An 18,252-nucleotide genomic window follows, 5' to 3' on the forward strand; every position below is an offset into this window, starting at 1 on the left:
ATGGTGTTTACTACCCCAATGGTGGGATACATAAAAGACTTCGTGTCAGCTGGTCGTTCCCCACGCAATTAGTGGATAGGAACAAGGCTTGAGGGCATCTCAAGTGAAGATCAGTATTAGCTAGAGGGAGAAAGGGCAAAGCCGTAAAACCTGTACATGGGGAGATTATCTCTGAGGGATTTGGGGAGGTTACTACCATACAGAAGTAGACTGTTGCGGTCAGTATATAACACACAAGACACCATAAGTGGGCCATCTTTACGAGCCTCACCATATCGCCTCCCCAGTGTATGCACAACACTTACTTACCCAGTTGTATCGACACGTTAAGTTCCAATCACTACTTGTGGATCCCTGCCTATAGCCATCTATGAGTTAACATCACTGACTCAAGATGGCATGAACACCGTTATATCATGTGCCTTTCTCCCCCTAGCTAACTCTGACCTTCACTTGAGATCCCTCTAATACCTGTTCCCATCGACTAATTCTCTAGGGAACGACCGGCCGACACTAAGTCTTTTATATGTACCGCCATTGGGGTAGTATCCCCCATTGCCCTCCTACGAACCATTTGGTTTGGTTAGCATTCTCTCATAACTCCAAAATTGTGCTGATATTTGTTTGTTCTGTTAGGCTTGTGCTGTCTAGTTGTTGACATGATTAATCAAACTTAACTCCGGCCTCCGCCACTCTCCTCTACCTCTGAGGTGGCAGAGAAGGGGAGGTCTGAAAGCAAAAACCACGCTATGGCACTGCGAGTTTAGACTTCCTTTAGACATTAGACTTAATGTTGTATGCAGTGCCGACTGTAACTTGCACCTTCATCACTAGAGGCATGCTTTAAACTGCTACGGATGTCACTTATCAAACACACTGTATATCGCGGCCTTTAGGACGCAAATTGTTTTGTCAACTTTCTCTTTTGTGCTTTAGGTTGCTTTTAATAAACTCCAATATGAGGGTATTTTTATATACATTTCAGCCCACTTTAAAATGATAATAAGTGATTGGTGACCTTTACTAATACATGATTTAAGACTCCAACCACTGTGTAGATTAGGAAGTTTGGTCCTGATGAATTGCCATTAGAACGACAACGACTAACGGCAGCAAGAAATACGATGACCCACATATACACAAAACTTTGAGCTGACAAAGATCTTTATCTCGGCTGACAGCCATCACAATTGTTTTAACCAGACAAGAGGACCCACCTATTAAATTGTTAAAATGCACTTTCACCCACACCAATCTACACTAGCAGCCCCACACCTATACCCACACTTTACATACGTCAAAAACAAAAGATCTCCGGCAAAGAGCTCCCTTGTAAGTGCCTATCAGATATTGCAGCACTGGCGCGATAAGGAGCATGCCCTATGATGAAGTATGAATCCCCCTGGGTGTGTGAGGGATCTTGCTCCTGAGCAATCAGACTCCCTTCTTGCCGATTCCTCAGTTAATTGCCAACCTGTTTCTTATAATCTCTTACAAGTAACTGCATACCCCTTTGTCGTTACTCTTGAGTTTTATAGTACCTAAAATAACTAGAGCTGTAGCAACTGCCCATTGTCTGGCACTCAAGTTATCAAAAAAGAACATGGGCAGAGGATACCTAGGAGAAATAGCAGGTGCCCGGTTCAACACGAACTTGCATCTACAAAGTAGAATAATGAGTGACCGAGATGGTGCTTAGAACATATTGAACTGAAGTTACTTACATTCAGTAATGCCTTATCGGATAGTGACTTCATCTAGCCGCAGATTCATTACTTTAGAATTATCCCCAGATGTCAGCCTAGATCCAGAAATTTTTCATGAGCAGTGCCCTTGCTAACTGTTAGGTGGCGTCATGCGGCTCTATGGGGAGTCACCCACGCCTGAAGTGATGTTCGTGGTGCCTAAAGAGGCACCACCCTAGTGCGCTGACATCAGTTTTGCTTTGCGACTTTGCACATCAGGAGGGTGGTGACACTAAGAACACTGTCCACTGGTGTGGAAAACTAGGGCCCTGACAGGGGAATAGCCCTGTCCCTAGAAATCAGTTTACAGAGTAGGGAGGATCGGTAAGGATCTGCATCTAGAAAGTCTCTACCAGATAAGGCGTTACCAAGGGAAGTAACTTGTTCATCTGATAGAGACTTCTAGCTGCAGATTTCTTGCCTTAAAATAGATATGCAAGAAATACCTCCCTGGAGGTGGGTCTGCAAAACAATATCTTATAAAAAAAAGTCCTGCAGGACCAAATGGGCAAAGTGCCCGTCCCTACCGACCTGACTGTTCAGGCAGTAATGCTTGGTAAATGTGTGCAGAGTTGCCCATGATGCTGCATGGTAGATGTTCAGCACCGCAACTCTGCATGATAAAGCAGTGGTTGCAGCCTTGGCTCTGGTGGAATGAGCATGCAAACCCTCTGGGAGTTGCTTCTTGGCAAATACGTAGCAGATTTTAATGAGGAGCACGATCCATCTGGAGGCTGTTTCTGCACAGCCTTTCCCGTATTTGCTCCGACATACCTCACCAAGAGTTGGTCATCCGCCCTGAACTTTCTCGTATGGTCAAGGTAAAACGACAATGCTTTTTTTTGGTCCAGTCAGTGGGGTCGCTCCTCTTCCTTAGAGGGATGTGGCGGAGAGTAGAAGGTGATGGACTGGCCTACATGAAAGGGAGTGACGACTTTCAGCAGAAAGGAAGCTCCAGCGTGAAGAAACAGCTTGTCTGGAAAGATGTTCAGGTAGGCAGGCTTAGATGACAACGCCTGAAGCTCACTGACCCTCCGGGCAGATGATATTGCCACCAGCCAGATTGGAGGACCGATGGCCATGCTCAAAAGTTCGGAATACCAAACTCTCCAAGCACACTCTGGGGCCACAAGAATGACTTGGGTCCGGTCGGTCCTGATCTTCTTGATAACTCTGGGCAAGAGTGGTATGAGCGGAAAGGAGGCCTGAGCACCCCTTGAGACAAAAAGTGTCTTTGATTGAGAGCTGCCTTGTAAACTCTAGCTTGCAAAACAGCTGACATTACATGTTCTCAGCAGTGACGAACAAATCTAACCAAGGCTCTTCCCACTGCTGAAAAAGACCCTGCACCACCTCTGGATGGAAACACTGTTCATAATTCGCTAAGCATCTTCGGCTAAGTTTATCTGCCCTAGCATTCAGAGAGCCCGCCAGGTGCTGAACCATCAGGGATATGCCCTGACATTGCAGCCATTTCCAGAGGCACAGGGCCTCTTGACAAAGGGACCATGACTCCATTCCGCCCTGTTTATTGCAGTACCACATGGCGGTGATGTTGTCCATGAACACCTGCACTAGCCTTCCCTTGATGAAGGGTGGAAAAGCTTTCAATGCCAGCCGGATTGCCCGGAGTGCAAGAAGGTTGATTTGGAGCCCGGATTCCACCAGAGACCAGAGGCTTCAGATCTTGACGTCTCCCAAGTCACCGCCCTATCCCAGGAGTGACGTATCTTTCACTACTGTCAGATATGGTTGGGGAAGAGAGAGGTGTCTGCGACTGACCCAATCACAGTTTGACAGCCACCACTACAGACCTTGTGCAGCTCCCTCTGATATCTTGACCATGTTGGAGAGATTCCCCTGATGCTAAGCCAACTGAAACTTTAAGTCCCACTGCAGAGCTGCATATGCCACAAGCAGGATGAAGGCGGTCACGAGGCCCAGCAGCTTGGGCCAACCTCTGGCTGCTCGACCCATGGGGTCTGTGGGTACTGTGTCCTTGGCCACGCTGTGGATGGGAAGCTTGCGTGCCGTGGTGGCTGGGTGATTAAAGACACGCCTTGAAGCCCCTTACGTAGCCACAAATGGAGCGAAAGGCGGACTTGGGTTGGCGGGGGCCATAGAAAGGCCCAAACAACTGGCAGTGTCTTTGCTATCCTTGAGGCTCTCCAGCACCGAGTCTGCCTCGTCTCTGAAGAAACAGGAGCCATCAAAGGGCTTGTGCATATGAAACGCTTGGACATCCCCAGAAAAGCCAGTTGTCTTCAGCCAGGAGTGGCACCGTAATGTCACTGACTAAGAAACCGCTCTGTCTAGTGAGTTGGTTGTGTCCAGCCCACATCGGATCGTGAAATTCGCTGCATCTCTCCTGTCTGCCATTGCTTGGGCGAAAGTGGCACCAGGTGTCCTCCGGGACCAAGGGCAGCACATGGGCAACCGAATCCCATAGAGCATGGGACTAACCACCCAAAAGGCACCCGGTGCTCATTGACTGCAGTGCAGGATGGTGGAAGAAGACATTTTCTTGCCTAAGGTGTCCAGCCTCTTGAATTCCCTATCTAGTGGGGTGGTAGGGAATGCACCAGGATTTATCCAGGAAACGGAGGCTTGGACCACCAAACTCTCACAGGTAGGGTGCTGTGTGAGCAAACTGGGGTCCCTGGAGTGGGGCGATGGTGGTGGTCACTTGCCCTGTTCAGAGGAGCACCTGTGCTGGTCTTGGACCAGGTCCCAAGTAGGACATCCATGAGGGTTTCATTAAATGGGAGAAGTGGTTCTGTGAGGGGGAGGGGGTGTCACTCCCAGCTGAAGTACCTCTGTCAAGACATTAGTCTGGACTCCCACTAAGGGTAAGCTAAGGTCTAGAGCATAGGCCGGACTTCTCTCCACCATAGCAAAAGAGGCTCCCTGCTCAGCAGCCACAGTGGGAGGAGAGACCATGCCAGTATCTGGAGAGGTGTCCAGTTCAATGGCGTCCTCCCAGTCCTCGGAACCAGTCCATGTTTAGATCTAAGGGCTGGTATTCTTCAGTGTCCATTGGCCCCTTCCAATCTTTCCCAATCCCTAGCACAAAGGAATAGGGCTTAGACTCCAGCCTGGAGGGTATGGCTCCTGTCGACACCAGACAACTCCCCTCCGGCTCCGGGTCAGAGTGGGGGTTGAGACTGGGGATGGTGCCACCAGGAACATTGACCTCGGGACTGGAGCATGGAAAGATCGAGGAGGTACGACCGGCATTAGTCTGGATTCATCCGAGGATCCAATGGGCTCTACCGGCACCGGGGGCGGAACTGCCAGCGGAGAACCAGTATGGACCCCTCCAGAACATGCTTGACCTGAGGGTGCGCCAGGGGGGATAGGCTGTCCAAATATGAGGTGAAAAGCCTCATCAAATTTGAAAAGTTGGAAGGGGGGGAGCTGTTGACCCAGGCGCAGTCTCTACCACGGAGCCAGGCTTTAAATGATGACGCTTCTTTGTCTCTTCTTTTTGTGGGACTTACAGGAAGAGGACTGAGTGCGACAAGGATCTAGGGCTCCACGACCGATCTCGGGACTAGTAGAAATTGTTTCTGCTTTGCACATCGAGCGGCAAGGAGCTTGAAGGACTAAATCCGAATAAAGATCATTTGAATTGAATTGACCGCTCCCTGAAGGCCTTGGGGTTCATGGCGGTTCAGTCGAAGCAGGTCTTCGGGTTGTGGTGGCACTATAGGCACCAGAGGCAAACAAGATGTGGATTTGTCACCAAAATATGTCAGCGACAGGAACCGCAGGGCTTGAATCCAGCTTTCATAGAAGACGTACCTGCCACACCAGGAGAACGAATCTTGAAAATACATTGACAAAAAGTCAAAAAGGAGTCAGTTAAAAACGACTGGGGGTAGCTCTCTCCAGATTTGCGCTGACTGGTGCGGGAAAAAAAACCTGACGTCAGCGCGCTGAGGTGGCGCCAATATAGGCACCGTGCACGTCGCTTCCGGAGTGGACGAACTAATAGCCCCAACCAGAGCAGAACGACGCCACCTACTGGCTCACAAAAAATTCTGGATCTAGTTCGATGACCAGAGATAATTCTAAGGTAAGGAATCTGTGGCTAGAAGTCTTTATCAGATGAATAATTCAACTGGGCTTCCATGCAGCAAAGCTTGATGAAAATGTGAGGCTGTATATGCTTATCTCCTAATAGAGCGGAGGGAACTTAAATCGGTCAACAAAGAAGTTTCCTACTTCTTTTCATGCTTCCACTGAACTATTTCTTACTTGTGAATGACTGTCCTTTCCAATCCCTCAAGCAACACCTTCTGGTAGCAAGGTGTTTTCACCGAGTATAGCATCCTTTTATGCAATAATTTAAAACAAACACAAAGGGTCTAAACTACAGGTGCAATCTTATTTTATTATGTATTTACTCCTTAACTTTTGCCACTTGTGGATGTGTAACACTTCATTTCCAATAGCCACCACTGTGATAATTGGCTTATTATTGGCAGCACTGTGGAATATTTCTGCAGAATCGTAAAATTTGATTAGCATCCAGGAATATTTGAGCTCCGCATACACATTTTTATGGCTAGGCCCTGGAGTGAGATGGTATCAGTTCTGAAGCACAAAAAGCTTACTGGGCTAATGAACAGTGATGATCATTAGGTTCTGACATACAGATATAAGGTTATGTAAAACACATACTGACATGGCAATAAAATATGACTCTCCCTTTTGTCACCACCCTCATTATCACATATCCTGTGAAGCACAAACAGCCATGCTAGTTTCAACTCCACATTGTTCCTTCATGTGAAGCTGAAGTGCCATATGTGTATTTCCACCTTTCCACTTTTTTCCTTGCGGTCTTTTTCTTCTTTCTCCTACTCCTCCTCTTTCCCAAAGTGGTTTCAGCTTAAGTAGGAAAGGAAATGAGAAATAAAGCATTCTCTGGCAGGAGCTACAAATACAATTTAAGCAAGATTGCAGACTCAGTCTTCCCTCCGAGTCCATCACTATGTATTGAATGCCTCAGCAGCCACTTCCATTTCCTCTGGTCCCACAGTTAGGAAACCGAAGAGAAGTGCAGGAACTGCTGGAATAACCCATATTTAATAATAAGGACTCGGGTAGGAAGGAAGGCTGCTGTCCACATTTTTTAATATTTAGACCTGCCCCATCAGCCTCTGCTCCCACAGCAGTGCTGGGACAAACAAACAAGCACCTGGTTTGTCAGTTCGCCAGGGAAGTAAATTGGTACCTGGCTGGTAAATCGACCCTTGAACAGAGTCCTTATGTGGTTTAAAAGGTGTCCCATAAAATCAGATGGAATTCATGAAGGTCAGCTTCTGGATAACAGGATTGAATAAATCTGCTTTCCTAAAGACCATGGTCTGTAGCTTAAGTGGCATTCTGGGAGTCAACTATAATACGGAAGGCAAATAGAAAGCTCTTTGCTTCCAAGAAACAATACATAGATGAAGGTATAAACACAACAAGTATGAGGGCTTCAACCATTGGGCAAATTGTGACAATCATCAGAGATGGGAAAACACTACATGTTGGTGAAACCAACAGGCAGGCTGGGGAGCTGGTCACATACACTAAGCCTTCTGAAATTTACAAAAATAAATAATTTGTTCTGCGTAAAATGACTTCACAAAGCAACTGATCTCTATGTCTCAGAAGACTGGACTGAGGGGACAGAGAGGTATCAGAGGTTTAAGCTGAGCCAAGGCAGAAATCCTGAAAATGAATGGTGTGTAAAAATGTATAGCTTCTTGGACAAAAATAAACTTAAAGTTTCCAAGTTCCTGTTCCAAAAGCTGCAGAAAATACAAAGTGCAGAAAAAAGTAATTAGGGTCTCTTGTGGAAACATGGACCACACTCTCCAATATTGACAAAGGCATATATAGTGAGAAACAGAGACCCAAGGAGTCTAAACACTTTTTTGCCATAAGGTTTTTGGAAGAATAGGCAAGGAGATGGTATTCAAAGACACTCTGAGCAGATAAGTTACACTGAGAAACCACAACATTAGTTATTAAGTAGTGCATTCCAACTCCATATTTGAAAGTTCTACTTAGCAATAAGTCCATTAGCCCATGATTCCATTTCATGCACTCCTCAACTTCCTCATGAACAGCACTACACTCGTCTGAACACATAGTCTTCCCAACAAATGATGGCTGCATTCCATTTCTGCCTGTTCTTCCTTTTTCAAACCATGTACTTGTTTTTTCCTTCCTTTTTTTCTCCCCCTGCCCTAGTCAGTAAGGAATATGCTATTTACCAGTATGCTTCTGTTCTTGGCATGTAGAGCTGCAGATCTATACACTTTTGCATAGATCGCCATCTGGTGTTGGGCCCGGATGTTTGCAGTTTGTTTTTCTTCTTGGACAGTCTTTGGAAGTCACGAGTTCGGTGACTCCTCCTTCGGTCCGTACTGCGCATGGGCTTCGGCTCCATCCTCAGATTGTTTTTCGCCAGCAGGGAAAAGATGGAGCGTAGTGATAATAGTAAGAAACCCATGTGTGTTGGATCTAAATAAGATAGACTGGAACGGATACAGGTAGCCGGGGAGGCGGGTTGGCGTGTATAGATCTGCAGCTCTACATGCCAAGAACAGATGCATACTGGTAAGTAGCATATTCCGTTTGAGGCATATGAGCTGCAGATTATACACTTTCGCATAGATTATATAGCAGTACCCAACCTTAGCGGCGACCACCGGTGTCCGTTGCAGTGGTTTGAAATAGTGTCTTTAGTACAACCTGGCCCACACTAGCTTGTTGTTTAGAGTGCACGTCTACACAGTAATGTTTTGTGAAGGTGTGCGGTGTTGACCATGTGGCTGCTTTGCAGATGTCATCTAAGGGTATGTTCCCTAGAAACGCCATAGAAGCCCCTATCTTTCTTGTAGAGTGGGCTTTAGGTGGAACAGATAATGTTCTTTTTGCTTTTTGATAGCAAATTTGTATGCACTTTACAATCCACCTAGCTATCCCTGATTTTGAGATGGGGTTGCCCTTATGTGGTGGAGAGAAGGAGACAAACAACTGTTTAGTCTTTCTGAAAGGTTGCGTTCTTTGTATGTAGTACAGTAAAGCCATCTTGACATCAAGTGTATGTAGAGCCCTTTCCGCAACAGATTGAGGTTGCGAGAAAAAAAAACGGTAATTCCACCGATTGATTGAGATGGAAGGGGGAAATGACCTTGGGCAAAAATGTGGGATTTATGCGAAGTATCACCTTGTTGTGATGTATCTGTAAAAAGGGTTCTTGTATAGTGAACGCTTGTATCTCACTAACCCTTCTAAGGGAAGTGATAGCTACGAGGAAGGCTGTTTATCAAGTGAGGAACTGTAGCTCACATTTATGCATTGGTTCGAAAGGCGGGCCCATTAGCCTTGTAAGAACTACGTTTAGATTACATACAGGGGGAAGGTGGTGCCCTGGGTGGAATTACTCTTTTAAGGTCTTCCATGAAGGCTTTAATAGCAGGCACTCTAAAAAGTGATAAATGCTGTCTGTTTTGCAGGTAAGCAGCAATTGCTGATAGGTGTAGACGTATGGATGAATATGCCAGGTTACACCTGTGAAGATGGAGCAGATAGCATATGATGTGCTGTATGGATGCATCTAAGGGGTCGATTGTATTGTTACGGCAGTAAACAACAAATCTCTTCCACTTTGCGGCATAGCATGCTCGAGTGGTAGGGCGTCTGGCTTCCCTGATAATGTTTATGCAATCAGGGGGAAGGTTAAGGTATCCAAATTCTAAGATTTCAGGAGCCAGATCGCAAGGTTGAGCTGAGCTGGGTCCGGGTGCCTGATTTCTCCATGGTTCTGGGTTAGGAGGCATGGGGACAGGTGCAGCTTTTGGTGTTGGACCACTGAGAGCTGTAGTAGTGTGGTGTACCACGGCTGCCTGGCCCATGTTGGAGCTACTAGAATGAGTCTGAGGGAGTGCTGTTGTAGCTTCCTTACCACTAATGGAATTAGTGGGAGAGGTGGAAAGGCGTATGCAAATTTGCCTGACCAGTTCATCCATATCGCATTGCCTTTGGACAATGGGTGTGGGTATGTGGCGGCGAAGCTTGGGCATTTTTTGTTTTCGTGGGTGGCGAAGAGGTCTATCTGAGGATGCCCCCACTTGTGGAAGAATGGGTGAAGAACTTGTGGGTGCAGTTCCCATTCGTGCATTTGCTGCGTTTGTCTGCTGAGCAGATCTGCCATGGTGTTTTGTATGCCTGGGACGTGTTGTGCCAGGAGAAAGATTTTTTGTGGAATCGCCCATCTCCATATGCTCTGTGCTAAGCGGGAGAGCTGGGGAGAGTGTGTCCCCCCCTGTTCTTGAATATAATACATTGCAGTCATATTGTCTGTGCGAATTAGGACTGCTTTGGCTGAAATTTGTTTCTGAAACGATTTCAGGGCTAGAAAGATCGCCAACAACTCCAGATGATTGATGTGGAGTAGCCTCTGTTGTGGCGTCCATAGACCTTGCACTGTGAGGTGTAATAGGTGCGCTCCCCAGCCGGAGAGCGATGCGTCCGTTGTTAGAATCACCTGAGGAACCGGGTCCAGGAACGGTCGCCCTTTGGAAAGGTTTGTGGTGTTCCACCACTGCAGAGAGCGATGGGTGCGACCGTTCACCAACACCAGATCCGTCAGCTGTCCCTGGGCCTGGTTCCACTGGCGTGCTAGGCACTCTTGGAGTGGACGCATGTGAAGTCTTGCATGAGGCACTATGAAAATGCAAGATGCCATCATTCCTATTAGTTTCATGAACACTCTTGCTGAGAGAGAGTGCTGAAGAAGGAACTTTTGGCGCAGGGCTTGCATGCTTGCGATCCTGGCTGAGTTGGGATAGGCTATAGCTTTTGAGGTGTCTATAGTGGCACCGAGGTATTGCTTTGTGTGAGAGGGTATCAAGTGGGACTTTTGGTGATTCACCGTAAAGCCTAGCTGGTGGAGTATTTGTATGGTAGTGTTTGTATTTTGTACACACTGGTGGTAGGACGCGGCTTTTATGAGCCAGTCGTCCAGGTAGGGGAAGACGTGAATGTTTTGTCTTCGGAGGTGTGCTGCCACTACTGCCAGGCATTTGGTAAACACCTGTGAGGCGGTTGTGACCACGAAGGGGAGAACCTTGAACTGATAATGTTGGTTGTCCACCACAAATCGGAGGTACTTTCTGTGAGCCGGGTGTATTGGGATATGAAAGTATGCGTCTTTCAAATCCAGTGTAGTGAGAAAGTCTCCCTGACGGAGGAGTGGGAGAACTTGCTGAAGAGTTACCATATGAAAATGGTCTGAATGGATGTATGCATTTAGAGGCCGGAGGTCTAGGATGGGCCGTAGGGTCTCGTCTTTCTTCGGTATGAGAAAGGACAGAGAGTAGACCCCTAGATTTTGCTGATCGACGGGTACCTGCTCTATCGCGTGTTTTTGCAAGAGGGAGAGTACCTCTTGTTTCAGAAGTGTGGTGTGTTCTTGTGACATCGCACGGTGTCTGGGTGGAATATTTGGGGCGGTAGAAGTTAGTTCGAGACAGTACCCTGACCGAATAATTTGGGTTACCCATTTGTCTGATGTTATGGCTTCCCAGGTGTGAAGGAAGTCCTGTAGTCTGCCCCCGACCGGAGTGGAATGGTCTGGGGGGAGCGGGGGAAAGTCATTGTGTGGGTGGTGTGGCAGAACGGGCGGTGTTGGTTTTGCCCCTGCCTTTATTATTGTTCCCTCGATATCCACCTCTTTGGTAGCCCTTTGAGAAGGTATTTTGAGGAGGGGACTTGTAGGAAGTGGAGGTGTTATCGGAAGAGTAACCTCTGCCAGAGCCTCGAAAGGAGGAACGGCGAAAGGAGCGTCTAGGGGTTTGTGATTGCAGGGCTCCCATAGACTTCGCCGTATCCGTATCCTTTTTCATTTTTTCCAGGGCTTAGTCTACTTTTGGGCCAAACAAGTGTTGTTGGTCAAAGGGGTGGTTTAAAATAGAGGCTTGGACCTCTGGTTTAAAGCCTGAAATTCTGAGCCAGGCGTGACGGCGAAGCAGGACACTGGTGTTTATAGCCCTGGACGCCGTGTCTGCTGCGTCAAGTGCGCATTTGATAGAGGTGTTGGTAATAATCTTCCCCTCTTGTATTAGCTCATGAGCCTTATTCTTATATTTGTCTGGGAGATGCTGCATGAGAGCCTCCAGCTCATCATAGTGCGCTCTATCGTACCTTGCCAGCAGTGCCTGTGTGTTGGCGATGCGCCACATATTGGCGGCTTGGGAGGCAGTGCGTTTGCCTGACGCATCTAAAAGCTTGGACTCCTTATCAGGTGGTGGTGCCTCACCAGATGACAAAGTTGGAGCGCTTTCTAGCTGTGGAGACCACTAGTGAGTCTAGGGGCGCAGGTCCCTTTCATATAGACAGGATCCGTGGGGGCTGCCTTGTACTTTTTTTCTATTCTGGGGTTTAAGACCCTAGCTCTAACGGGGTCTTTGAAAACCTCTGTAGCATGCTTGGTCACCCCTTTAAGCATGGGTAATATAGCGGTGGATTTATCTGCTATGTCAAATGTGTCAAGTAGGAAGTCTTCCTCAACTGGATCACTGTGTAATTCCACCCCATGGTAATGTGCCGCCCGTTGTAAGAGGTGGTGGAACCCCAGGGAGTCCTCTGGTGGAGACGGTCTGGATGGATAGAGATCATCCTGAGGCACATCGGGATTGTGATAGTCCTCCCATGGGTCAGGTGTTCCCGGAGTAGTGGGGTCCTGCGGGGCATCTGTGGGATCATAGAATGGATCTCCGTGGTCATCAGGGTCTGGAGACGGGGTTGGAGACCAGTGAGGCAAGGGTGGAGAAGGTGGGGGAGGAGATGGAGGGGGTGGAGGAGATCGAGGGGGTGGAGGAGGTCGAGGGGGTGGAGGAGGAGGAGATGGAGGTGGCGGGGAGGGTACTCTGAACGGGGATGTGGCAGAGTCCTTCCGTTTTGGTGGTGGAGGAGGAGTTGGTTTGTCCAAAAGTCTTTTCTTGACAGACAACATTAAGTGTCCAGTCCTTGGATCCTTTGTTACAGTCTTTTGAACAGGATCCGGTGCAAAAAGCTCCTCCGGCACCGATTCGTCCATCGGTGCCGACGTTTTCGGAACCGAAGGCTTTGTCGGTTTATCCGCGCAGTGCTTTCTTGGGGTGTCCGATTTTTTGGTCGGCGCCAAGGCAGGCTTCGACACGGAAGCGTCGGTGCCGAGGGGTTTGTGTTTGGTCGGCACCGAGAGGCCAGGTTTCGACACCGATGGCTTCGGAACGGAACTTGTTTTCTTCGGCGCCGAAGAATGTTTGTCGGCGCCGCTAGGAGGCTGGCTCGAGCCCGTGCCGCCAGGAGACTTGTGATGCTTTTTCACCAGGCCCGAAGGTGGGGTGATGGAAGCAGTATGCGTGGCTTTCCCTAGGCCAGGAGGCGAAGGGGCAACCGGAGTCTCTTTCGGTATGGGCGCGGGGAGGGGGTAGAGTACTCACGACCCTCTGCGCCGGTGGGATCTCCTCCACGTCGGAGTCATCGGCCTCGGAAGCGCTGACGATATCTTCCTCCTGCTCGGTGTGCTGCTGTCCCGAAGATCCGGTGTCTTCTCCGAAGATGTCAGGTGGAGCCGAGGTCAATGAGTGCGCCATGGTGCGTCGAGCTCGTCGATCCCGAATAGTCTTTTTCGATCGAAAAGACTTGCAGGCGGGGCAGCCTCGGGCCTCGTGTTCTGGAGAGAGGCAGAGGTTGCACACCTGATGGAGGTCGGTGTGGGGAAATTTAGACCCACATTTCGGGCACTTCTTAAAAGGAGTCCTTTCCATCGGCCGAGACCGAAGTCGAGATAGGCACGAAGGCCGCCGCCGATGTCTGGAATCGAGGAAGTGCCGAAGAGAGAGATGAAGAAGTCGATTTCGTCTAAAGAATCTCGATGGACGAGGATTTTTCGTCGAAGGTCGAACTGGAGAGGTTCGAAGCCGGAGCACGAAGTATTACATCCGAGCCCGATGGCGGAAAAAACAATCTGAGGATGGAGCCGAAGCCCATGCGCAGTACGGACCGAAGGAGGAGTCACCCAACTCATGACTTCCAAAGACTGTCCAAGAAGAAAAACAAACTGCAAACATCCGGGCCCAACACCAGATGGCGATCTATGCAAAAGTGTATAATCTGCAGCTCATTTGCCTCGAACATATATTTCGTCACTTATTGCCCTCTTCCCATCTCCAGTAACCCTCTTATAGGCCATCATGCCTGTTACTATCCCATTCACTCGTCTAGCATTCGTCTCACCTAGCATGCTATTTGCTTGGTACCTGCTTGCGAGTCTTGGTTGCACACTCCTCCAAGGTCTCAGCAGCCTCCAGCTTACCCTGCCGGCGGTACAGTGCACCAAGACTCTTTAATGTTGTATTCACTGTTGGGCTAAAACATAAATAGGTAAAATCATCAATAGGCCAATATTCACTGTCCAACTGAAAGACAAGTAAAGAGGTCAAATGATTACTAGGCATATATGATGGACCCCTCTTACCCAAACCTTTTAATTCACACACAAACGTAAGGGGTAGAGAAATATGAAGCGGACCACAGCAGTGGGCATTTCTCAGTCAGGTAATGCACCAATGGAACATCAACAGTGATTAAAAAGGCAGACAGCATATCACCATCTAGATTAATAACTTACTGAGTGTACATTGCAGCCCAACAGAGGAAATGAGCATTCAACATACATTAATTTGGGTCCTACTGTTGCACAGACAAGTGTAATGATCAAAAGAACTATGAGCCATAGGGGACATCTTTTGAAATTTCATGAACGATTGTTGTCAACCCAATGCACTTCAAAAGACATTAACTGGAAGGTAGGGTGTAGATGTCACAGTGAGTGTTACAACTTACCAGAGGCACACAGTTGCCGCTTCTTTATTTTGTATTTATAAGAGAATTAGATTGGTCATGGATTATTCAACTGCATAAATGTAATTGTCAGTGTATTTAAGATACTTTAAATATTTTCCAATTTACATCTTTGCAAAAAAGAAAAAATTCATGTAAAGAGAGACACACAAAACAACAGCGACATATGTAAAACGTACCTTATAAGACATAATTCTAGAACAGCTGTAACCAACTCTGATTTCATCATTAAAGCCCTTTGTTGTCTTTTAATTTTACAATAGCTAACTTAATAAAGCTGACACATAAGTGTGCATCAATCATTTAAAGTTGGGAGAAATGCATAATCGGGGACCAATAATTTCAACAGATGTTTTGCTGACTTGTGACTATTGATATTTAATTTCATCTCCAACATGATATTCATTGTATTTAACTCCAAATCCTAATATAGGTGCACTGATAAATACTGAATAATATCAGACCAGTAACCCACTAACAGCTGGAAACTAGCAAGCATATGAACTATATTGACTGCCTGCACTTTATTTTAACATCCTTGCTGTTGGTACCCTAATTTATACCATCTCTTTGTTGGAGTACACACGCGCTAATACTGCCTGCCCTGTGAAACAAATTTTCTAGGTAAATGTTTAAATTGCATAATCTGATTAAAGACGATATTTCTTTAAATGATTTTGCGACAAGCTGAACTCAGATAGTAAATCGGTAAAGGTATGAAAGCAATGCTATTCAAACAGCTGGCCAACAGACTATAATCCATTACAATACCAAATCCCAGCTACAGAATGCTGGAAAAAATTAGGAACTGTTGTTTCCAACATTAGGGTTCCTACTGACAACCCTTTTGAAATAGGTCTGTTTATATGCACTTTTCCAACAAACGAGGGAACTACAAAAATAAAACATATACCATTGAGTAAAAACAATCAAATCAGCAGCACAAATATCTGTTGTTGAGGCTTCTCCTAAGGTGGTAAGGGCATGGAATGATGGCAACCTGCACCACCATTGTTTCTTGATGATTATTAACCAATATAAATAACTACTTAATATAATGGTATCTTTCTTCTCTACCTCAGAAGAATACCAGTTTAAATTTAATATCCGGGGATTTCGAAGTAAGTTCCGCAGTTTACAAACAGTTCTTTGCAAACTATGCAGTTCTCTTTCCATGTATCGAACTTCTAGCATACACTCTTACCTCTGATCCAGGACCATTAACCCTTCCAGTATCCCAAGATGATGAAACCTATGACCAACAGCTTGCAAACATTTATAGACAGAGAGCCTTAACCAACTGAACTATATTACCAGTGCATATACATAGAAGGCACATACAGCTGCTAAAATAACTTCTGCTAACAGAGAATATCAAATACCTAGTTAAATGAGCACTCAACTGAAAGCAGCAGCTCGTGTATTTTAAGACCAGACAGTGCAACACTATTTGAATAGAAGTCCTTTAATCATCTCTGGCGCTGTTCAAATTTGTTCTTTATTTGACATCAAGTCTCATTTATTCCACAAAGAAATTTAGGTCTATCATCCCAAAACACAAACAGCTACACTGGCTTGCCTGTTTATTGAGGATAAAATTCAAAATATACTGCTTTGGCTACAAAACTGTACACAAACATCAGACAAAAAAAGTGGACCGTATGCGAACACTCTCAGGCAGACTACGCGCCTCAGAAGTAACAACTCTTTCCACCCTGTGTTAATAAAATGTAAGATATTGTTAGCTCCTTCATGGACTCATCAACTTTCATCTGGAACTCGCTTCCAATAAAGAAGTGATCCCAATCTTCTCTTGTTCAAGAAGCCATTAAAAACACGTTTCTTCTTGGTAAATCTAAACACACTAAGATTCATATGTTTTTCTTATGCGTGATCTGGATTTGTTACCGATTGTATTGTGCTCTGTTAAGGGTAAAGCACACTATTACCTATACTGGCACCTGTGCAATTGTTGCAAAGAGACATATACTTGCACTGGTTCAACTGTTGCAGAACTGACTGACTGCATTTATAACACCACTATCCTACTGGTCTATTAGCCCTGGTTTGTTTAAAATTCCTTGCCCTGCTTTGAGGATGTCGTTCACTCCTTTGCTCAGATGTCAGGAATAGTCAGGACTGATCATCACCCTTATCTGAGGGTGCTAAGTCTCACTTAACCAAATTGCCACTAGAACTAGAATCGAAAGAGTGAGCTCTGGAAATCCACTGCTTGCATCCTACACTTGTTTTTGGGCACCATGACCAGAGATTATGCTGCCAAGATCCTGCACATCAAAACCATATTACTACTCTTAAAATGCCCTTTCAAAACAGATGCCGCCGACTGGTGCAACCCATAGCTGCCACTGTCCACATGGAGACTTGCAGGAAAAATAAGTAAATAGAACATGGCCAAAGATATCTATTCCATGAGTATGTCCTGGCCTCTGGTACCCTGGCTACCTATTCAGGGATGGAAGGTAACAGGTATGAAATAATGAATATGGACAATATAGTGGTAAAGAGGGCATGACGAGGAAAGAAAGTCTGTTTGCAGTTCTCTCTATACCATTTTTCACGCCATATCCTGAGACAAAGAAGCCACAGAAGGCTGGGAAAGCAGAAGATAATCACTGAATAAAACAAAAGGCTCTCAAGATAAGAAATTATTGAGTGCTCTTAAATACATGGGCTGAAGCGAATAGAAAAACACTGAGCATACACACCGCAGAACCTCTGCCTCCATTTTTTAATAAATGTCTCTTTAGGCGGAGACAAAAAAATCATACATCAGGAGAAAGGACATTGATTAGCTTTTAATTTTGGAAAATGGTGGTCAGTACAGGGTTTTTGCTGGTCCCAGCCCTTTGGCCCCACCTCTTCACCTTACTGTGTTCACCAATTCACGTTGATCTCCACCTATCAAATGTACAAACCTCTCAATGATCAATTTACATCTTCATTGTACACATCTTTTTCTGCTCACCTGTCCACTTTGCAAGCTTTGTACCAGCCTCCATACTCTCCATACAGTGAGTTGTCTTTTCGCTTTCCCTGTAAAGTAGAAAAAGTCCCATCAAAGAAGGCAGCAGCATGAAACATTGGCATCATGACTTAGCCTAAGGACCATGCGGATCTAAAAACATGCTTTTCCTCTATTAGTCTCCCCCTTAGGACAGACAAGTGCACAAAAGCAAGTACAAATGGAGTGCCTATTTTAAAAGTGCTGAACGTCATCTCTACTGGCAGTTTATCAAAGATCAGTGCAGAGTGACATGAAGGTGATCCACAGACTCACTAGCAATACTTTAGAATGGGATTCTGTTGACTACAGGTCTGGTAGTCAGAAGAAGTGCTATGACACATCAAATGCTGCGTTATGTTCTGGAGAGCAAAAGAGTGAGTGATATAGCGCAGTGGTCACTGCTAAACCAAATGACTCATGCTGTCTCAATGAAATTTAGAATGGTAAGAATTAGAAAAAGAATTACCTGCAACAAAATGTCCTTATCATACAAAACATTCTCAGTTTCGCAAACTTGGAATGCTGCATGCCACTGTGTTCCATTCCAATTCATTAATAAGA

At 46.1% G+C, this 18,252-nt stretch overlaps 1 protein-coding gene across 1 annotated transcript in view; it reads right to left on the minus strand.

Moving 5' to 3' along the window:
- KLC2 (kinesin light chain 2) overlaps positions 1 to 18,252 on the minus strand; it is a 263,961-nt gene that overhangs the window by 77,996 nt on the left and 167,713 nt on the right. Inside the window, exons 11-12 of the mRNA XM_085625737.1 lie at positions 17,653 to 17,720; positions 14,060 to 14,168 (exon numbers count right to left, since the gene is read on the minus strand). Of these exons, the coding sequence (XP_085481863.1) occupies positions 14,060 to 14,168; positions 17,653 to 17,720 (177 nt within the window). The remainder of the gene's footprint in view (positions 1 to 14,059; positions 14,169 to 17,652; positions 17,721 to 18,252) is intronic.

The sequence above is a fragment of the Triturus cristatus genome, chromosome 9 (assembly GCF_964204655.1).
Source record: "Triturus cristatus chromosome 9, aTriCri1.1, whole genome shotgun sequence".
In the NCBI taxonomy this organism is placed as follows: domain Eukaryota; kingdom Metazoa; phylum Chordata; class Amphibia; order Caudata; family Salamandridae; genus Triturus; species Triturus cristatus.